The sequence below is a fragment of the Ascaphus truei genome, unplaced genomic scaffold (assembly GCF_040206685.1).
Source record: "Ascaphus truei isolate aAscTru1 unplaced genomic scaffold, aAscTru1.hap1 HAP1_SCAFFOLD_596, whole genome shotgun sequence".
NCBI classification, from domain to species: domain Eukaryota; kingdom Metazoa; phylum Chordata; class Amphibia; order Anura; family Ascaphidae; genus Ascaphus; species Ascaphus truei.
The window spans coordinates 27,957-51,661 of record NW_027456929.1 but is presented as its reverse complement, the minus strand read 5'-3'; the positions used below and the strand labels follow the sequence as shown (position 1 = coordinate 51,661).

The window sequence follows — 23,705 nt, the reverse complement described above, 5'->3', positions numbered from 1 at the left end:
CAGCAGCCACTGGCAGCCGTCCGCTCACCTGAAGCCACCCTCCAACCGGCACACACTCGCCCACCCACCCGCAGCCACCCCCTCATCTACAGCCAACTGCCCACTGGCAGTCACCCGCAGCTATCCGATCGCCCGCAACCACTTGCCCATCGACAGCCACCCGTCTGCCCACTGGCAGCCATCCACAGCCACTTGTCCACGCACCTGCAAGCACCCACTCATTCGCAAACCACCCGCCCAATCGGCACACACGCGCCCCCCCCCCCCCCCCCCCCGGCCACACAAAAAATAGGGATAATAAAAGAAATGGAAGGTCACACGCAATCAATAAAACTCACTGTTTTTAGTTAATCAGGAAAGAAACTCCACAAACTGAAGTAATTTCAAGAACATTTCAGAGTAACTGAACTTTTCCATTGTGAGCCTGAGGAAGAGCGGAGTACTCTCGGAAGCCGGTCTGATATTGTCAATTGTTAGTCATAATAATAGTCATAATACTGCAGTACTCTGTTACTCTGCACTATGTTCAATAGATTGGTGGTACCGTATGTTTCTGGCCTCCGTGGGCTTCTCGTCAGGTAAATTTATATCGTTAGCGCAGAATCAAGTTGCTCTGTATCAGCCAAAAATGTGCATGCTGCAGCGGGGGGTTCTCATTGTATAGGTAACAAAATGTATTGTTTTACAGTCTGGCTGTTCTAAATGATATTACACTAATAATGTATATGTGCTGATACTTGTTATAAATAACAGATTATACATGCTGTTTCAATTTTATCAATCATCTTGTCTACATGACAATGCGTCAAAAATCATTTCAAACCGCAAATTGTGCTTTGGATGTCTGACGTCTTCATATACACGTATACATAATGTTTGTAAAAGTATAATCCTACTACATAGGACCCTTTATCTCTGCCTGGATTAATCAGGCCCATACTGGAGATAGTAATATCCTTTATAGGAGGTTTGGGGCCATGCCATATTACCATACCAAACTATATTACCATACCATATTACCATACCAAACCATATTACCATACCATATAACTAAACCATATTACCATACCATATAACCAAACCATATAACCAAACCATATAACCAAACCATATTACCATACAATATTACCATACCATACCATATTACCATACCAAACCATATTACCATACCATATAACTAAACCATATTACCATACCATACCATACCACCATACCAAACCATATTACCATACCATATAACCAAACCATATAACTAAACCATATAACCAAACCATATTACCATACAATATTACCAAACCATATTACCAAACCGTATTACCATATTACCATACCATATTGCCATACCATATTACCAAACCATATTACCATACCATGCCATATTACCATACCATGCCATATTACCATACCATATTACCATGCCATATTACCATACCATACCATATAACCATACCAAATTACCATGGCATGCCATATTACCATACCATATTACCATACCATGCCATATTACCATACCATACCATATTACCATACCATATTATCATCCCATATTACCTTGCCATATTACCATGCCATATTACCATACCAGAAAGGCTTTTGTTTGGAACAATTGGTGCTATTGTATAGCACACTTTTGCCGCCATAAGACTTTCCCACAGTGCATATCTTAAGTCTTTGTTTTGGAACAATTCATTCTGCCATCAATTTGGACCATAATTAAGCTTCAGGGTTGTAGATGAGCTTTGGTGGAAAAGCTGCAGGAGGGAGTGGATTTATGCACCAATAAGGGGTATCATGAGCTTCTCTAAGTCTCCAAAAATGGATTTAGTTTTTGAAGGTCCTGGCACATTAGCAGCTAGAAGAGAGGGGAAGTGGAGGAGGAGACGGGAGATGGGATTCCTACAGTATAATAACTTTATTTAATAATAACTTTATTTCATATATCGCTTTTCTCCCAATGGGACACAAAGCGCGTCACAGTTACAGTACATAGGAATGTTACACAGGTCTCTGCCCCGCAGAGCTTATATTCTATGGTTTTGGTGCCTGAGGCACAGGGAGATAAAGTGACTTGCCCAAGGTCAAGAGGAGCTGACACCGGGAATTTATCCAGGTTCCCCTGCTTCACACTCAGTGCCAGTCATCAGTTATCATTGTTATTAGAGCCTTTACTCGCCGAGCCTTCACTCGCCGAGCCTGTACTACTCGCCGAGCCTTCACTCGCCGAGCCTGTACTACTCGCCGAGTCTTCACTCACTGAGATGCTCCTTCTCAGTATCTTTTTTGATACCAGGCAAAATTTACTTGAGATTTTGAAATATTCATGTAACATGGCTCTAAACGGGGCGCCAGTTTCCTTGTTAATCTAGCAGCCCTTTCTGACTTTGCTTAAGCCTGGTAAAGACCAGACCTCGCTGAGCTAGATCCGAGTAACGGTTTCACTCCACGCACCTTTGTTGTTTGCGAGGCTGGCGGTCTCTTCTTGCCTGGCCGCCTTGTAGTAGGTGACCCCTCGTATGACGACCGGCTGGTGGACAGGGGCTCGTGGTTTCAGGGTTGGCTGAGACACTGCCGGCCTGGCTTTGGCGCCTTCTCTCTTGGGTTTCTCTGGTTTAGGTGGCTTGTCCTTTGTGCCTTTAGGCTGAATCCGGTCACCTGCGTTCCTCTTACTGTTGGAGAATTTGCTGTTATCTTTGCCCTTAACTCCGGCCGTGTCCTGGAAGAAGCCAACAATAGCGGGTTTGTAAATGCCATGCTCTTCAACTCATTTTCCCAAAGGTTCATATTAGAACAAATTAAGTAGAAGGGCCATAAGGGTAACCCAACAGCCCTTTATATATTCGTAAAAAATTAGAAATTCAACATTTTGTAAGAATTTATAACATCTGTACCATATATTTTTTATTATCTCAAGTTTATAGAGAAAGTATATGGTTTAAACAGCACTCTAAGAATATAGGGGAGTAAAATAAAGACTGTGGTGCACGGGAAGCTGGAGGGACCCTATTCCCTCCCAAAGGACAATATAGAACAAGAAATGGGGGTGGGGGGCTGGGGGGGTACTCAGCACTTAAATTAGAAAAATAAAGTAAATGACAAAATTAGAAAAATAAAGTAAATAACAAATATATTATAAAGAAATTGCCCCGAAACGTTGCCCCCCTTATTTGTCTTGATCCCTCCACCATTTCCCTTGTCTTTTCCTTGTTCCTTTCCCGTGCCTTCCCTCACCCTGTGTTCTCCCACTCCATTTGCAGTTACAGTTGTACGTATATTGCTGACCGTTGCGAATATCTATACATATTGTGTGGTCATATTGTGGCAATAATCACAGCGAAATTTCTTTAACATATTTGTCATTTACTTTACTTTTCTCAAGTTTGTAGAGAGTTTCGGTGTGAAAATGGCATTTAGCCAGAGCAGAGAGCCCGAGAGCCGGAAGGGTCCGGAATTGGCTTTCTGTTCCACGTTGTAAGAGCCTTGGTGTAAAAAATTAATAAGCAGCATAATAATACTGAGACCTATTTATACAAACAGTAAGAACGTTCTATTCTCATAGCTCCGAAGTTGGCAGCGCCAATGCGCACGGTTTGGCGTGTTCATAAAGAGCGGAAGGAAATGTGAGAAAAACGCCTCTTTTCTATGGCAAACCGCTTCTTCTAAACCGCGTCTATAAAAAGTGACAAATTGTGTGGTTTAACGGCCAATCTGTACTTGCTTTGGAAGCGGAATGACCTGAGGTGCGGCTAACTCCATCCCCAGCCTGACATGGGTTTGGCTAAGAGAGCAAAACCCATATTTCCTGCTCTGGATGTAACGCGCGATACCAATCTCGCCTTGAGGTGGGGGGAAAATGCGAGTTTTTCGATGCAGTTTACAAAACGGAGCTAGGAAAAAAGCAGTTTGTGACAAACCGATCAGATTGGCAGAACCGGAGTGAGACCGCTTCGAAAAAGCCTTTGAGACACGGATTGGACATAGGAGAAGGGCTTACAGCAGCGGTGTGCAAAGTGGGGGGCACCCCCCCAGGGGGGGGGCGAGATTTGCTGCGGGGGTGCGGGGTTTACAGAGGCCCCCGCACGCTTCCCGAATACATTTAAATTAATGCCGGGGGAGCTGCAGGGCCTCTGTAAACTTCTACTTACCTTGTTTCAGACGCTCCTGGTCACGCGTCGCCATGGCAACGTGGCGCCAAATTACGCTGTGGGGTCATGTGACGTCACGTTGCCGTGGCAACGTGAAGTCATGACGCCACAACGTCTGAAGCAAGGTATGCAGGGGGGGGGGGCACGATGAGAGGGGGACAGACGGCAGGGGATGCAGGGAAAACAGATTGCGCTGCCCTGGCTTACAGAATAGTAAAGCACGCCAATCCCATCGGAGAGAGCTCTTTAGAAGCGGATTGACACACTTCTGTGCTACGAGAATATCCCCCAAAATCTCCTATAAATTACCATACAATGACACGGAAGCATTGTGCCCGTTTTAACCCAGTGGTGGTTTTGCAATGAGGTTTACATACATTATGGCGCTAAAGTGATTATGGAGAGCAGAGGAAAAGGTGAAATATAGGATTTCCCCTGCCCAACAAATCCAGAAAATCTACGGGGCCCATTATCTACATCCAGAGGAGGAGAACAAAGGGAATTATCACAGTCAGAGGGACTCGCACCAATTAAGACCCCAAATGTTTTATGGGATTGAATAAGGGTCCAATAAACTCTAGTCGTATTTCTCCCTGCCATTTGTTTTCCACGTGAGCTCCTAAGTAGGTGAAGGAACGTAATAAAGTGTGTGGTCCATGACAACCCATTCAAATCCTCCCCATTGTGTTGGTGTCACACTCGTTTTGTATCTCGCGAACCTCAGTCAATCCCGAAGACTTCAATGGGATCAGCCTTTTAAAAGTTGGATTACCCTATTACACACATCACTGACTCGTACAGCCGCCTCTTTAAGAGTCAGAAATCTCACTCATCACTGAATCTGTAGGATGTGGGCATTATCCTGAGTACGCGACACTGGTTTCCAATGGACTAGTGTTGTACTAACCATTGGTGGCAGGTATGTTCCTCTATAAGAGATGTCCCCTAAATGTGGCATAATGTGACCCTGGGTTATGTCCCTGTCTTTCCAATGACCTTCTTTGGTGGTTGCTGATAGCTGTGGATCAGCAGATTGATATAGATGTGTATTTACTGTTATTTATAAATGTCATTTGGACAGGGGCAGACCGGAAATACATCTGAATTCTCTTAATAACAAGACCTAGTTTGCAGAAGTTGATCTAGATAAAACAATTATATTAAATAGGGAAACAACTACATCGTCGACATCCTCTTGTGTTTTAAAATAGGCATTTATGCTATAAATACATTATTATATTGAGATAAATGAATAATATTTCGATATGCTTCAATCAGCCAAGTGCATCATTTTATCATGACAACCTTTAACCTACAATATGTCAGATTTAATATCCCTTCATGGAATAAATGATGTTACACATGGAAAACAGGGATCCCGTATGGTCATTTCAGAAGTAGGAAGGGTATATATTTCTGCCCAATTCCCCGCATTATACCTGCGATTTGCTCTCCGGCGCGTCCTTCTGCAGCAGCTGATATCCCAGGTTGGAGATCTCTTTCTTAATGCTCAGCATGATGTCTGAGTAATTGTCGTATTTCTTCATCTGATTAGACAGGTGAATAACGCTCTCCTTCATGAAATCGTTTTCCCGGGTCAGATTCGTTTTGATGGTCTTGGGGAAAAGGATAGAGAAAAATGGTGAGAACGCAGCAGCAGGAACCTGAGAAAACGGTGAGAACCCAGCAGCGGGAACCTGAGAAGACGGTGAGAACCCAGCAGCGGGAACCTGAGAAGACGGTGAGAACCCAGTAGCAGGAACCTGAGAAGACAGTGAGAACCCAGCAGCAGGAACCTGAGAAAACGGTGAGAACCCAGCAGCGGGAACCTGAGAAAACGGAAAGAACCCAGTAGCAGGAACCTGAGAAAACGGTGAGAACCCAGTAGCAGGAACCTGAGAAAACGGTGAGAACTCAGCAGCAGGAACCTGAGAAACTGGTGAGAACCCAGTAGCAGGAACCTGAGAAAATGGTGAGAACCCAGCAGCAGGAACCTGAGAAAACGGTGAGAACCCAGCAGCAGGAACCTGAGAAAACGGTAAGAACCCAGCAGCGGGAACCTGAGAAAACGGTGAGAACCCAGCAGCGGGAACCTGAGAAGACGGTGAGAACCCAGCAGCGGGAACCTGAGAAGACGGTGAGAACCCAGTAGCAGGAACCTGAGAAGACAGTGAGAACCCAGCAGCAGGAACCTGAGAAAACGGTGAGAACCCAGCAGCGGGAACCTGAGAAAACGGAAAGAACCCAGTAGCAGGAACCTGAGAAAACGGTGAGAACCCAGTAGCAGGAACCTGAGAAAACGGTGAGAACTCAGCAGCAGGAACCTGAGAAACTGGTGAGAACCCAGTAGCAGGAACCTGAGAAAATGGTGAGAACCCAGCAGCAGGAACCTGAGAAAACGGTGAGAACCCAGCAGCAGGAACCTGAGAAAATGGTGAGAACCCAGTAGCAGGAACCTGAGAAAATGGTGAGAACCCAGTAGCAGGAACCTGAGAAAATGGTGAGAACCCAGCAGCAGGAACCTGAGAAAACGGTGAGAACCCAGCAGCAGGAACCTGAGAAAATGGTGAGAACCCAGTAGCAGGAACCTGAGAAAATGGTGAGAACCCAGCAGCAGGAACCTGAGAAAACGGTGAGAACCCAGCAGCAGGAACCTGAGAAAATGGTGAGAACCCAGTAGCAGGAACCTGAGAAAATGGTGAGAACCCAGCAGCAGGAACCTGAGAAAACGGTGAGAACCCAGCAGCGGGAACCTGCTAAATTTTCAGTCCCACTTCTTTTGTGCAGGTTATCTGATAACAGCAATCCCACCTAAATAATATATTATATTTGTATTTTTTTTTACAGCATTGGACCTGTGAGGGGGACGGGGGTTCCTCCGGAGATCAACCACATTATTTTTAGTTTCAGGGACCACCCCGCAGTTTCTGGGATACCCAACAGTTTCGTTAACCGTGCTACTTAATGGGCATTAAAACAGTTGGCCAACAGGAAGCTGCAATTGATGGTGTCGCAACTTCCTATTGGCCTGCAGGACCCAAGAGATTTGGGCGGCCATTTTTATTTCCCTCCAGGGAACTTTAACACCGGTAACTAAACAGGGAGTGTCTCGGGAACAGGGCGTCCTCGGAGCTAAAAGAAATAACACTGTTTAGCTGCGGTGGCCCCCTCGTTTCTAAAAATATATATATCTATCTATATATATATATATCACAAGTGATTGGCACATATTTACGAAGCAGTCCTATTCCAGTAGACAGCCCTTGCAGCACGGGAAGTCACCTTATTGCCCCTTCAAGCTGTAAGGCATCTTCCAGCACCGTTTAATAGACATGGCCCACTGATTTCCATGGTGGAGATATGTCATTATAAAATACATGTTTATTATGACTACACTCCTCGTTGGCAATGGTTTGTAATTACTGCCGACATGTTTCCCTCAATCTGCATCTGAACAAAGGAACGTCTGTTGTGTATTCTGTCATATTCGGCGCGGCGACCAGAATCCCGCATGTGAACACACGCCTGGATCTTTTCACTGGATCGCAAATCCAATTTTCTTGGTTCCCACCCCCCACAAAAAAAAATAGTTTTGATGATTAGGCCATCTGTACTGAAGCAGGAACTGATTGAGCCACCTGTGCTGAAGCAGGAACTGATTGAGCCACCTGTGCTGAAGCAGGGACTGATTGAGCCACCTGTGCTGAAGCAGGAACTGATTGAGCCACCTGTGCTGAAGCAGGGACTGATTGAGCCACCTGTGCTGAAGCAGGGACTGATTGAGCAACCTATGCTGAAGCAGGGATAGCAGAAAACCTAAGTGACCCATTTTCTAAATTAGTCTGTTGAGGTCCAGTTTAAGACATTTCTACGCAGCTTCCTTTGGCCTCTGGGCCCTGCACTACGTCTTCCCCATGCTGGAAAAGATTGCAGGCCCATTCATGCGATTCGAGCTCACTGAGTTGTTAACCAAGAAGACGCCTCCACCGCATACAGAATAAGGGCCAGCCACAGCCTATATTACACTGTTTAACGTGGCATTCCCTCCTAGGACCAGAGTGAACTAACCCCAGTGACATGTTTAAGGGCTCCCACCGTGTAATTGACACATTTATTACCCAAATCTGACACCCATAATTATTTTTTATTTCTTTTTGAAAGACTTGAGAGGTTTGATATCTTCTGGCTGCCCCCTTTAATGTGTTTTCCAATGTGTGATGTCCCTGCGTCACGTCCCTGCGTCACGTCCCTGCGTCACGTCCCTGCGTCATGTCCCTGCGTGGTCACTGTGTGACAGGAAAGTGCTTGTACAGCCCGAGTCCCACCTTCCCGCCTCCCCTTATCTTTATTGTGTCTCTGATAAGGACAGGGGGGATAAGAGGAAAGAAAACTCTTCCCCATTCAGAGGCGTCGAAGAAATTCAACTGGCCTGACCTTTAAATATCATAATAAATGAGAAATATAACCAGCGACTCATCTTACCTCTTCCAGATCGTTCATCTGAGACATCACTTTGTTGATGTAGGAATGAACCTTCATCAGATCCATGCTGTACAATGTCCCTTCTAGAAGGTCCACCATCGCCTGGAGCTGCAAACAACGAATGAATATCATAGCTAAATCATAGCAGGAAGGAACCGATTACCACCACTCAGATCTCTATCATCCTAATGTCAATGTGTTCAACCGGGTACAATAATGTTCTTGACCAATGTATGTATGTATGTCTTTATTTATATAGCGCCATTAGTGTACATAGCGCTTCACAGCAGTAATACACGTGGTAATCATATAAATAACAATTAATACAAATAACAGATCATGGGAATAAGTGCTTCAGACTTAAAAGTAACATTTCGGGAGAGGAGTCCCTGCTCCGAGGAGCTTATAATCTAATTGGTGGGGAGAACGTACAGAGACAGTAGGAGGAAATTCTGGTAAGTGCGTCTGCAGGGGGCCAAGCTTTATGTATCAGGTATCATCTAGTATTAGCCGTGGTGCTATTCATATGCTTCTTTAAGCAAGTGTGTCTTAAGGTGGGTCTTAAAGGTGGATAGAGAGGGTGCTAGTCGGGTATTGAGGGGAAGGGCATTCCAGAGGTGTGGGGCAGTCAGTGAGAAAGGTTTAAGGCGGTAGAGGGCTTCAGATACAAAGGGGGTAGAGAGAAGACATCCTTGAGCAGAACGCAAGAGTCGGGATGGTGCATAGCGAGAAATTAGGGCTGAGATGTAAGTAAGAGCAGAAGAGTGTAAAGCTTTAAAAGCGAGGAGGAGAATTGAGTGCGAGATGTGTGATTTGATAGGAAGCCAGGAGAGGGATTTGAGCAGGGGAGAAGCTGAGACAGATTTAGGAAAGAGTAGAGTGATTCTGGCAGCAGCGTTTAGGATAGATTGTAGGGGAGACAGGTGAGAGGCAGGAAGGCCGGACAGCAGGAGGTTACAGTAATCAAGACGGGAGAGAATGAGGGCCTGAGTCAAAGTTTTAGCAGTCAAGCAACAGAGGAAAGGGCGTATCTTTGTTATATTGCGGAGGAAAAAGCAACAGGTTTTAAATATGTCTTGAATGTGAGGGGCGAATGTGAGAGAGGAGTCGAGTGTGACCCCTAGGCAGCATGCTTGGGCTACTGGGTGAATGATGGTACTTCCAACACTAATGTGGAAGGAGGTAGTAGGGCCAGGTTTTGGAGGAAGTATGAGGAGCTCTGTTTTAGCCATGTTAAGTTTCAGTCGGCGGATGGCCATCCAGGATGATATTCCAGAGAGATATTCAGAGACTTTGGTCTGTACAGCAGGTGTAAGGTCAGGGGTTGAAAGGTAAATTTGTGTGTCGTCAGCATAGAGGTGATATTTAAACCCAAAAGATGTGATTAGGTCACCTAGAGAGTGTGTAAAGAGAAAGAGAAGAGGTCCCAGGACAGAGCCCTGGGTACCCCCACAGAGAGATCGATAGAGGAGGTGTTAGCAAAAGAGACACTGAAATTACGATGGGAGAGGTAAGAGGCGATCCAGGATAGAGCTTTGTTATGAATACCAAGAGTATAGAGAATGTGAAGGAGAAGAGGGTGGTCCACGGTGTCAAATGCTGCAGAGAGGTCGAGTAATATGAGCAGAGTGTAATGACCTCTGTCTTTGGCAGCATGGAGGTCATCAGTTATTTTAGTGAGGGCTGTTTCAGTCGAGTGAGCAGTGTGGAAGCCAGATTGTAGAGGGTCTAGGAGAGAATGAGTGTTGAGAAAGTGGAGCAAACGAGAGAATACAAGACGTTCAAGGAGTTTGGAGGCAAAAGGCAGGTCGATAGTTAGAAAGACAGGTAGGGTCAAGCTTGCTGTTTTTGAGTAATGGTATAACGGTTGCATGCTTGAAGAAGAATGGAAAGGTACCAGAGTAGACGGAAGAGTTAAAAATGTGTGTGAGTGTAGGGATTATAGAAGAAGCAAGAAGTTTTAGGAGATGTGAGGGAATGGGATCAAGAGAGCAGGTGGTAGAGGGAGAAGAGAAGATCAACAGTGACACATCCTCCTCTAAGACAGCGGAAAAAGAGTCAAGAAAGGCAGGACCAATAGCTCAATGGACGAAGCAATGTGGGCTTTCAAGGATTTTCCGGGTAAAATTATATGTTTTATCATATATATATATATAAGACATGCAGATGAGCATACAGTTGTATTTACATTTGCATATATATATATGTATAAAGATCCTGTATAATAACTAAAAATATTTTATTCATGGAAAGGTAGTGATAAAATAATGTACCCAATCTCACATGGACGGTCATTTTCCATTCTCCGGTAAAAGTTATCCACAAACCATCATACAAACAAAACCCCATTAACCCTTCCCCTGCCTGGGTGCCCATCAGTGCCGTGTGTAGTTGGGTTGGTGCGTAGGTGTTAGGATGTAGCATGGCCCTGCCGCACAGCTTGGGTTGGGGGGGGAAGGTGTTACATAGGGTGGAGATTGGTGCAGCCGCACAGGTTTGGGGGGGTGTTACATACGGGGGAGATTCGTGCAGCCGCACAGGTTTGGGAGGGGGGGTTACATAGGGGGGAGATTGGTGCAGTCGCACAGGTTTGGGAGGGGGGGTTACATAGGGGGAGATTGGTGCAGCCGCACAGGTTTGGGGGGTGTTACATACGGGGGAGATTGGTGCAGTCGCACAGGTTTGGGGGTGGGAGGGGGGGTGTTACATAGGGGGGAGATTGGTGCAGTCGCACAGGTTTGGGGGTGGGGGGGGGTGTTACATAGGGGGGAGATTGGTGCAGTCGCACAGGTTTGGGGGTGGGGGGGGTGTTACATAGGGGGGAGATTGGTGCAGCCACATGGGTTTGGAGGTGGGGGGGGTGTTACATAGGGGGGAGATTGGTGCAGTCGCACAGGTTTGGGGGTGGGGGGGGTGTTACATAGGGGGGAGATTGGTGCAGTCGCACAGGTTTGGGGGTGGGGGGGGTGTTACATAGGGGGGAGATTGGTGCAGCCGCACGGGTTTGGGGGTGGGTGTTACATACGGGGGAGATTGGTGCAGCCGCACAGGTTTGGAGGTGGGGGGGGGTGTTACATACGGGGGAGATTGGTGCAGCCGCACGGGTTTGGAGGTGGGGGGGGGGGTGTTACATACGGGGGAGATTGGTGCAGCCGCACAGGTTTGGGGGTGGGGGGGGGGTGTTACATACGGGGGAGATTGGTGCAGTCGCACAGGTTTGGGGGGGTGTTACATACGGGGGAGATTGGTGCAGCCGCACAGGTTTGGGGGTGGGGGGGGGTGTTACATAGAGGGAGATGGGTGCAGCCGCACAGGTTTGGGTTTGGGGGGGGGATGTTACATACAGTAGGGTGGAGATTATGACAATGTTAGCCCCAGTTAGAGTGCAGTCTACCACACCCCAGAACCATCTTTGAGCATCAATGTCCAGTCACAATAGAAAGCGCTTTTCTTTCATCCGTGTTTCGGTTTCGGGCGACAAATATCGCGGAGGAAGACGTGGAAAATGTAGGAAGAGAAAGAAGAAGGTTTCCCGTGTGTTTCCCCAGCGCGCTGTGCTTAATAAAAGCTTGTGACATTTAGCACGCTCGGATTTCAAAAGCGTCTTTGTCGAGGCCCAAACATTACACACATTACTATGCAGAGGAATGCATCAACGCTCACAGCCCGAGTCTCAGTGGATGTCATACTCAATACCATTCTTTATTGTAGTTGCTGATCATACAATATATACTGCATGTCTGCCTGTATCTTCCTAATGTATTAAGGTTAAATTTATGGTAAATACCCCGTCCAATGTAGTGTGAAGTTAGACAGTGCACGGTTAATGCATTGACTTATATGTGCTTGGATAGACGTTGACGCACTGTTGACTGTTCCGTATTTCGGGTAAGAGAGGCATTATCCGCCTAAAGAAGTGACGTCAATTGACACGACTGGTAGATATTACAAGCAAATAAATACTGTATGGCCCAGATCCAGAGCGTCATTATTCACTTAACAAGGCGTTAACTTAGCGTTAACAGGTGTTTTAAGCACTGTTTCCAGCCATAACGAGCCCGTGCGTTACTATAACGGGCATTAGTGCTGGTGATATGGAAAACAGCGCTGGGCCCCAGCGCGCCAGTATAGTTACCGCAGGAATTTAACGTTACTTTAGTTAGGTCAGCGCTAAAGGTGGTGTTACTCACATCCAGACCCTGATACAGGTCTATTACAGGGGCAGGATAAGTGTGAGATCACAGGTCTGTTACCGGGGCAGGGTAAGTGTGAGATCACAGGTCTGTTACAGGGGCAGGATAAGTGTGAGATCACAGGTAGGTCTGTTACAGGGGAAGGATAAGTGTGAGGTCACAGGCAGGTCTGTTACAGGAGCAGGATAAGTGTGAGGTCACAGGTAGGTCTGTTACAGGGGTAGGATACGTGTGAGATCACAGTTAGGTCTGTTACAGGGACAGGATACGTGTGAGAGCACAGGTCTGTTACAGGGGCAGGATAAGTGTGAGATCACAGGTCTGTTACAGGGGCAGGATAAGTGTGAGATCACAGGTCTGTTACAGGGGCAGGATAAGTGTGAGATCACAGGTAGGTCTGTTACAGGGGAAGGATAAGTGTGAGGTCACAGGCAGGTCTGTTACAGGAGCAGGATAAGTGTGAGGTCACAGGTAGGTCTGTTACAGGGGTAGGATACGTGTGAGATCACAGTTAGGTCTGTTACAGGGACAGGATACGTGTGAGAGCACAGGTCTGTTACAGGGGCAGGATAAGTGTGAGATCACAGGTCTGTTACAGGGGCAGGATAAGTGTGAGATCACAGGTCTGTTACAGGGGCAGGATAAGTGTGAGATCACAGGTCTGTTACAGTGTCTGGGTAAGTGTGAGATCACAGGTCTGTTACAGGGGCAGGATAAGTGTGAGATCACAGTTAGGTCTGTTACAGGCCCAGGAAAAGTGTGAGATCACAGGTCTGTTACAGTGTCTGGGTAAGTGTGAGATCACAGGTCTGTTACAGGGGCAGGATAAGTGTGAGATCACAGTTAGGTGTGTTACAGGGGCAGGATAAGTGTGAGATCACAGGTCTGTTACAGGGGCAGGATAAGTGTGAGATCACAGTTAGGTGTGTTACAGGGGCAGGATAAGTGTGAGATCACAGGTCTGTTACAGGGGCAGGATAAGTGTGAGATCACAGGTCTGTTACAGTGGCAGGATAAGTGTGAGATCACAGTTAGGTCTGTTACATGGGCAGGATAAGTGTGAGATCACAGGTCTGTTACAGGGGCAGGATAAGTGTGAGATCACAGTTAGGTGTGTTACAGGGGCAGGATAAGTGTGAGGTCACAGGTCTGTTACAGGGGCAGGATAAGTGTGAGGTCACAGTTAATAATACTATTCTCATAAACAAGGGTCATTTGGTTAAATCCTTTGGCCAAAGCGTTATAAGGCAACGGCCCTGCTGCCTGCGCTGAACGCGCGCCTGCGAGGCTGGCGGCGCGTGCAGCCGAATTCCCGGTCTGCAGTGAGCTGCAGGGTGAAAGACGGGGGCGTGACTGGGAGTGCGGCCATGACGTCACTCGGCAGGTTCGTCCTGGTTCGTCCTCATTGGCTGAACTACCGGGGGCGTGGCCTAACGCTCCGTTGCTAGGTATGATCTCGATTTTTCCAGTCTCCTGGAAAAAACGCACCGCGCGGTGGCCGCCCCTCACACCGCGCGTTGTAGTAGCCAGCCGGGACCAGGCCTAAGCCTGCAAGCCAACGTCAAGGCATAACCACACTTTGCTGGTCCTAACACTAACCTGTTGAAACGTCTCTTTTGTTGCATGCATTTATAACAGAGCAACATCCTACTGTCCTGGTGAGAAATGCTCACAAGGGAGCTCGCTATAAGGTCACAAAGCCAATATTACATCGCATGAATGTTTCCAGACAGTGGCTGAATCCCATATGCGAGTGATCACCATGATTGCCGATTGAGGCAAACGTTTATTGAACGATAAAGCTATTCAAATCTGGCTTTGATTTTGAATAAACATTATTGCTGCGCTGGGTGAGTGAGACTTTAAAGTAGAGTTCTCATTAAACGAGCAAGTCTTGGGCCTAGAGTGACAAAGCTCAACCTAACTTGACGTCACGTTAACACGGCGAATAAGGGGACGTTCAGCCATGTTTTTTTTCCTGTAAAGAGTGCTGCATTAACTATACCGGACGTTTGTGATGACATGAGGCGTAATCATGACAACGGATGTCCACTAAAGTCTGTTAAGCTTAACGAGGGGACTTAATGCTGTCATAATAATGAAGCGCTGGGTGCGCGAAACGCGTTGGGTGTTGCTGCCTCTATAGGGGGCTTTTGTATGATCCACTCAAGTCCTTTTTGTTTTATGAGTGAGCCCCCTCTGGATCCTGTTTGCTTCGGATAGCGCTCTGTTTTTCCTCTGCTCTCTTGTTCTTATCATTTACTCAACGGATCGCACAGCAAAGGATCTCCAAGGACTGATGGAAGATCTCCACATAAGTGAGTTCTCATCTCTTTATTACACATGTATCTCTGTTACTGTGCTTGAAGAGGGGAGATTATTCTGTATCAGCTATATGTTACATAGTTACATATACATAGTTACATAGTTACATAGTAGATGAGGTTGAAAAAAGAAGTACGTCCATCAAGTTCAACCTATGCTAAATTTAGACAACAGATACTTTATCCTATATCTATACTTCCTTATTGATGTGATATACAGTATGTGATATACCGACATTATACACTCGGTACTATTCTCCCGGCATGTGTTATGGATATGATTAATCCACCTGACGGAGGCACCTGATCTTATTACCTTTGAAGTGTTGCATGCTGGGCAGATGTATGTTAATGAGCACTAGATTCCTGCTTCCATTATTTAAATGATACCTAAACTTAGCGTCACTACTATCCAGACCCTGATACAGGGCTTTTCCAGGGGCTGGGTAAGTGTGCCGCCATCATTATGTATGCTGCAAATAACATAGCATTGTCTCCCGCTCCTCACGCTCCACTTCAGCAAAAAGACAGATGTTGGGGTCTGGGCAGGAGTAACGCAGAGACTGGCAGAGACACGCACGCTGTCACGCTATTGGACGATAACTCCATGTCATTTTACAACAATGTATCTAAAACCCTCTCTTGACTAAAACCTCCCCGCGCCTCACTCACTGGCCCGAGCCTCACACACTGGCCCGCGCCTCACTCACTGGCCCGTGCCTCACTCACTGCCCCATGCCTCACTCACTGCCCCGTGCCTCACTCACTGCCCCGCGCCTCACTCACTGCCCCGCGCCTCACTCACTGCCCCACTCATCACTCACTGCCCCACTCCTCACTCACTGCCCCACTCCTCACTCACTGCCCCACTCATCACTCACTGCCCCACTCATCACTCACTGCCCCACTCATCACTCACTGCCCCACTCATCACTCACTGCCCCACTCATCACTCACTGCCCCACTCATCACTCACTGCCCCCTCACTGCCCCACTCCTCACTCACCGTCTCACGCCTCACTCACTGCCCCACTCCTCACTCACTGTCTCACGCCTCACTCACTGCCCCACTCATCACTCACTGCCCCACTCTTCACTCACTGCCCCCTCACTGTCAGAGCGGAGAGAGAGTTTGCGCATGCGCAGTGCAAAGTGTGCGGACGGCTGGCCAATCACAGAGAGGCTTTGTAGTAAACTACAACCCCCAGGAGCCTCAGCGAAGTCACCTGACGCCAGGGAATGAATAGGATTGCGGGGATTGCTGACAGGCAGGAAAGGGAAGCGTGGGGGAGAGCCCACGCTAGCCAGAGGGCACCGGAGGAGCAAGGGGAGAGGTTGTGTGTGTGCAGGGGGTCAGTGACCCACCTGCGTAGGCCAGATTTCCCCTCAGGCCCCAGTGTATACCCTGAGTCACCATAAGCTTGTGGTGCTGCAGGGACGCCCTATATAGAGAGACACCTATTCCCTTACTGTAGCAACAGATAGGGACACAGTGTCGCGGAGCTGCGGTGGTGACAGCGGTTTGGGCCCAAGCTGCTGGACATCATCAACTCGAGAGAGACTGCGCTGGATCGGCGGATCCTTTGTGAAGTCAGTTGCCGGTTGCAGGAGTAGCCGGAAGGTATTTAATAATTGCACCAACACCGGTACCAACAGGCGCTGATCCCGCCTTGGGGGAGGACTCTTTGGGGACACTGGGTTGAGTGACCAGAGAACTGCGCATATATATATATATAATAGTGGACACGGTGGGGGGTGCACGCGGTGACGGGGAGTGACATTTCTCTATAGGAGCGTGGCCGAGCCACTGGTAGACGTTATTGCATTTCATTACGTTCAATGCTATATCATATGTGCGTTATTACTTATAGTTCTAAGATAAGGATCTACTTCTGCATATCAGTAAACGGTTACCAAACTGAAGTGTGTTACCATTGTTCTTGCCTAGGGGAATCTCACTCATTGGGGATCCTGAGTAAGTGGAGGCGCTGCCAAAAGTGTTGTTATTGCCCCAGGCTCCCAGTTAGCGGAGGCCCAGATTTCCCTGAGCCAGCAGGTGAGTACAGTACCAGTAGTCACTCTAGAGCAGTAGGAAAGAGGGCTGCATAGAGATATATATATATATAGGCCATGTTACGCCTATACTAATGAGATGTAGTTCAGACGTGGCATGTGCACATATAATTAGCATGGATGACACCCATCTCACATCCGGTCCTGATTTAGGTGACACCACGTCACCCTTATTTAGGTGACACCACGTTTCCATGATTTAGGTGACACCATGTCACCCTGATTTAGGTGACACCACGTTTTCATGATTTAGGTGACACCACATTACCCTGATTTAGGTGACACCACGTTTCCCTGATTTAGGTGACACCACGTTACCCTGATTTAGGTGACACCATGTCACCCTGATTTAGGTGACACCACGTTTTCATGATTTAGGTGACACCACATTACCCTGATTTAGGTGACACCACGTTTCCCTGATTTAGGTGACACCACGTTACCCTGATTTAGGTGACACCACGTTTTCATGATTTAGGTGACACCACATTACCCTGATTTAGGTAACACCACGTCACCCTGATTTAGGTGACACCACGTTTTCATGATTTAGGTGACACCACATTACCCTGATTTAGGTGACACCACGTCACCCTGATTTAGGTGACACCACGTTTCCCTGATTTAGGTGACACCACGTTACCCTGATTTAGGTGACACCACGTTTTCATGATTTAGGTGACACCACGTTACCCTGATTTAGGTGACACCACGTTACCCTGATTTAGGTGACACCACGTTACCCTGATTTAGGTGACACCACGTTACCCTGATTTAGGTGACACCCCGTCTCCCTGATTTAGCTGAGTTTGGATGACCTGCGGTTTAGGGCCCAGGGAAGGGGCCGTGCTGGAGGGATGAGATGGGAAAGCCTTGGGGAACGGTCAGAGAAAATAGATTCTCCGCGTCACGGGATAAAAGTCTCATCCCAGGACTCGGGAGGCTTCCCATGGTACCGTGACAGCAGCATGGGATATAATTAGCGGGAAGCGTATACACACTCACAAATATCTCCCCTTCCACGGACAAACGCCAGAAGCCGCCGGTCTTCTCTGTGCAAATGCCAACATATGTGGGAACCCGCCGCATTAACTCCTCGCTCCCATTACAGCAAGAAATGCTTGTTTTAGAATGTTTGTCCACGTTTAGGGGAGAGTGTGGCATGTACAATGCTCACGGCTTCTGTTTAGTGCATGGCAGGAGTGGTCAACTCAAGTCCTCAAGGGCCACCAACCGATCAGGGTTTCAGGATATCCCTGCTTCAGCACAGGTGGCTTAATCAGGGTCTCAGTCGAAGACTGCCTCACCTGTGCAGAAGCAGGGATATCCAGAAAACCTTACCTGTTGGTGGCTCGAGGTAAAGTTGGTCAGTCATCGACTGAGCCACCAATTGAGCCACCTATGCTGAAGCAGGGATATCCTAAAAACCTGACCTGTTGGTGACTCTTGAGGATATGAGTTGGGGGGGGGGCGGGAGGGAATGCGTGTGACGAGGGGGGGTTGAGGGGAGAGAGGGGGTGTAAGAGAAGGGGGGCGAGTGAGGAAGAGAGGGTGTAAGAGTGAGACGAGAAATACATGGGAAGAGGGGGGGGAATAGAGAGGGGGGCTTGCGAGGGGTGAAATGGGGAGGGGGCTCGCAAGACTGCTGCCGCAAAGTTAGGGGGGGGGGGGGAACCCGGTCCTAACTCTAGTCATGGGTGCCGAGAAATGTGTCGGCGGCCCTGTGTGCATGTATATAGTGCATCAATATACACAGCGCACGGCAGTTACACTGTACACTTTGGGTGACGCTTGGCGTGGCGTTTGTGGCACGCTGTGGACATCACAGCTGGTAAATACTTCTTGGAACTCATTGCTCCTCCAGCCACGGAACCACGGCGAGCCTGGGAGGGTTTGAGCACACTGAAGGGCATTGGTACCTTGAATAACTCCGGCGCCTGCTTCCTCAGCTTCTCCGCCTTCCACTCGTTCTCGCACGGGTTTAGGGAGGAGGGGGGCGCGGTGCAGGAACACCTGCAATCCGACCCCGAGCTGACGGTCTCCACCGCGTAGAAGTCCTCCACGCGCATTGCGCCAGCTTTAATGCGGGCGCAGGCGTCCTTGCTCAGGGGTCGCATGATGCACTTACAGCGGCAGTCCGAACCCTCCGAAGTCATGCGCACGTGGTCCGTGTCGCCAAACACCTGGGAAAATAAAGACAGGTCAGTTCTGGGCGCGAAGCAAAGAGGAGGGGGGGAGAGGGGGTGGGGGGGAGGGGTGTGGGGGGGAAGGGAGGGGGGTGGGGGGAGGTAGGGGGGGGGAGGAAAAAAGGGGAGGGGGGGAGGGGGATAGCATGGGGTCTCCACGGATCCGGAGAAAAGTCCCATTTGGCGACTGAAACGTCGATACATTGAATAAACCATCGCTAATCTTTTTATTTTACAGTCCTGTGTGTTATCCTTCTTTGAGATATATATATATATATATATATATATATATATATGTGCTCAAAGCTGTGACCATGCAGCAAGCTTAAGCCTATAGGGAACCATGTTAAAAATGGTTTTTGAAGCAAAAAGTGACACTGTGTGCTCATTGGCATGTCATTTCCCAGAATCCCTTGCTGCAGTGGAAGTGCTGTGTGCTGGGTGATAATGGGGAAAGGCGGGGTTGCAGACCTGTCTAAGGCATGCAAATGAGCATACAGTTATATTTGCATATATATATATATATGTGTGCTGTCTCGTTTTTTCCGGACTCCAATCTGGTCAATTCTATTTTTATATATATATATATATATATATATATATATATATATATATATATATATATATATATATATATATATATATATATTGCAGAATAAATGAGTTCTTCAGTATTAGGTGACACCTTTTTTATTTGGACTAACAATTTATATCATAGGACAAACTTTCGAGAGTTCTCCTCTCTCCCTCAGGTCGGCGATACTGATTAACAAAGGGATCTGTGGCGAAAACAGGGGTTAGGAGAGCAGAAAAAAACAGATGTAGATAAGCTGGGGTGACAAAGGGATGTGTGAAGACATTGGAAGGGTAATAAAACGGTGACAAGAAACAGCATGGAGGGGGAAGGGGGCTGAGGGGAAGGTGTGTGAGGGGGGGGGAGGTGTGGATAAGAACATTGGCAGAGAGGCAGCAGGATAATTACAAACAATTGTGTGTGTGTGTGTGTGTGCGTGTGTGTGTTCGTGTGTGTTCGTGTGTGTGTGTGTGTGTGTGTGTGTGTGTGTGTGCAAGTATGTACAATTAATAAATAATTTATTAACATTTTTTAACAAATGTATTTATTTCAAACGTATTTATAACACACACACACACGCACATACACACTCATATAGACACACATACACATATATACACACACAGTACCTCACTCGCTCACAGCATACACACAAAAAGTGTGCGGCACGTGCACGTGCGTTTGCACAGGCACGCGCGCTCGCACGGCCGCACACTGTATATTACGAGCCTAACCCCTGCTTTAGCCACAGATCCCTTTATAAATCTGTATCGCTGACCTGAGGAAGAGAGGAGAACTCTCGAAAGCTCGTCCTATGATATAAATTGTTAATCCAATTATAAAAGGTATCACCTAATACTGAAGAACTCATTTACTCTGCACTATCGCAACTGTCTAACACGGCTATTTCCGTGTTTTATACACACACGTGTGAGCACATTTACACTGTCACACAGGTCTGCAACCCTGCCCGTCCCCATTATCTCTTAGCATACAGTGCTTCCCCTGCAGCCAGGGATTCTGGGAAATGACATGCAAATGAGCAGAGTCACTCTTTACTTCACATCCATTTTAACATGGAACCCTACCACCTTATTCCTGCCGTATTACACAGCGTTTCAGCCCAGCCTGGGTTAGAGAAGTGCAGAGCCAGTAAACCTGCTCACAGACAGCCCTTTCAACCTTGAAGTCTCAGCAGTGTGAGGTTGGTTGCCGGCTATGCCACGTGAAGCTGGTACGTGGTTATAACCAGACACAAAGTAAGTTATGGCGTAACAAAGTGACACAAACCCTCCCCCGTGCAGTGTACAGCAAATAGAAATCCCGCCCTTATAATAATAACTTTATTGTATATAGCGCTTTTCTCCCAGTGGGACACACAACGCGTCACAATTACAGTATGGTACGCATTATATAGGAATGTTACATACACAGCCCCTGTCCCGCAGAGCTTACTATCTATGTTTCTGGTGCCTGAGGCACAGGGGGATAAAGTGACTTGCCCAAGGTCACAAGGAGCCGACACCTTAGCCATGAAACTGACCCTAAAGAACACAGAGCAGATCACAAACGATCATGACGGTGGTTTTGCAGAATCCGTTACAGCGTTTCTTATATCTCACGGGGGGGGAAATACAGGTTGTGACAAGTCTGTTGCTGACAAGTATTAGCTTATGGAAGGCAGGGTAACATACCTGCCATGCATACCTCTTATCAGATCCCACAGTGCGGACCCCCACGAGGTTATTACACAGGAGGTCCACAACCCTCCCTGCGGAATAAGGCCCTCGCCCAGGGTGGAAACAGGCGCGCTGACGCTCCAGCGCTGCGCCCTGCTCGGCACCACATCCCTCCCTGCGGAATAATCTGCGCGCGCGGCTTTTCCAACACGCCCCGGTCTCTGCAACATTGGAATCAGCTTTAATTCCTCACTTAGGAAGACTGACTGCTAGCAAGAGCAATGTGTATGGTTTAGTCCGGGGGTGTCCAACGCCAGGCCTCAAGGGCCACCAACAGGCCAGGTATTAGGGCTTTCCCTGCTTCAGCACAGGTGGCTCAGTCAATGATTGAACCACTGATTGAACCAACTGTGCAGAAGCAGGGATATGCTGAAAACCTGACCTGTTGATGACCCTTGAGTAATGGAGTTAGCCAGTCCATGACTGAGCCACTAATTGAGCCACCTGTGCTGAAGCAGGGATATCCTTAAAACCTGACCTGTTGGAGGCCCTTGAGTACTGGCGTTGGCCACTCCTGGTTTAGTGTGAGAGATATTGCTGTTTGACTTTTCGGGCGGCAGTATACAGTAGCAGGGCACGCTGATTTATTTTTACTGAAGAGATCTCTTCTCACCGATTCTGTTTTAACGTATCAGACAATCTGACCCGTTCAGGAGATATAAGCGTTTGAAAATATTAAGTGTCCGGGAGGTTAAAATGGAGCCCGGTGCAGTCTAACCGTTACCATGGTAACCGCAGAAGCTCAAGACGAAATACTGTGGGTTTTTTTAACAATTTTTACAAGCGCAGGAGATGCTCAGGGGATAAGATGCTGACATTATAGGAGTTATACTTGGATAGGATTCTGGGGGAAGGGAGGGGGAGGGGGAGAAAGGGGGGTTTGCCCCCAGAGGGGGAGAAAGGGGCAGGGGATTGCCCCCAGAGGGGGAGAGAAGGGGGGATTGCCCCCACAGGGGGAGAAAGGGGGAGATTGCCCCCAGAGGCATGTCCTGCAGATGTTGCCTCTCTTGATTACATCTATAAAGGGTGTGTTGTGAAATTCCTCAGTCACTTCACATCTATGGGAGAGATAAGAATTCCCCCTCCCACCTCATGCTGTGCGCTGATAATACCCCGCTGGGGCAACACTTTCAGTGAAAACATGCAGAACAAATAAGATCGTTAAAGAGGCAGTGCGAGCGGCACTTACAAAAATAATTGTGTTAAATATGCGGCCTTTGATGACCTTATATTGATAACTAATTACCTAAGCTGCCGATCGATTGGTTCTCCTGTGATCGATCAGCAGAGATCCTGCTTCCCGGGGTTCACTAAATGGCCGCCTTTCGGTTTCAATCAATCCTTCAGTCAGTGTAACTCAGCAGCTACAATGTATCCTGATATTACCAAGGTAACATTATCTATTGTTACAGTTTGCAGCTCAAACTGCTGGGAACATTGGCAACAAATTATCACAAACAGGAAAGTGTTGCAGAGATCTTGCACTGCTGGGGAGGTGGGATAAAGCCTGCTATAGAAATCACAGGATGCTCAGTGTATTAAACTCATTAACAATGGCATTAAGAGTTGAATAATATTTTTTTAATGCGGTAAGTATTATCTAAGGCTATGCTTATAGTAGGCGCGCATGCAACAGAGCACCGACGCGACCTCTGCACTGTGATCTGAGGCGACGGCGAGGCATGGCTGTGATGTCACAAGGCTGGTTTGCCCTCATTGGCTGAAGCTCTCACGTAACATGGCCGTCGTGCGACAAAATCACATTTTTCATTTGGCTCAAAATTCTGCCGTGCGGAATTCATCGCTCGCGCTCACTATGGCCGGCCCTATGGAGCTGCTGCACTTTGGTCGCGCCCTGACGCTCGCACTATGGACGCAGCCTATTACTGCAGAACTGATTGATTCTAAACACACATGTAAGATATTGCACGGATAGCGCTTAAGACAGGGGTGTGCAAACGTCCTGCACTGCGCCCCCCCCTTGCCTGCTCT

At 47.7% G+C, this 23,705-nt stretch overlaps 1 protein-coding gene across 1 annotated transcript in view; it reads right to left on the bottom strand.

The window, feature by feature from the left end:
* Window positions 1-23,705, bottom strand: part of OLFML2A (olfactomedin like 2A) — a 45,444-nt gene that overhangs the window by 10,874 nt on the left and 10,865 nt on the right. The window contains exons 2-5 of the mRNA XM_075584454.1: window positions 19,134-19,397; window positions 8,625-8,732; window positions 5,582-5,758; window positions 2,449-2,713 (exon numbers count right to left, since the gene is read on the bottom strand). Coding sequence (XP_075440569.1) covers window positions 2,449-2,713; window positions 5,582-5,758; window positions 8,625-8,732; window positions 19,134-19,397 — 814 coding nt within the window. The remainder of the gene's footprint in view (window positions 1-2,448; window positions 2,714-5,581; window positions 5,759-8,624; window positions 8,733-19,133; window positions 19,398-23,705) is intronic.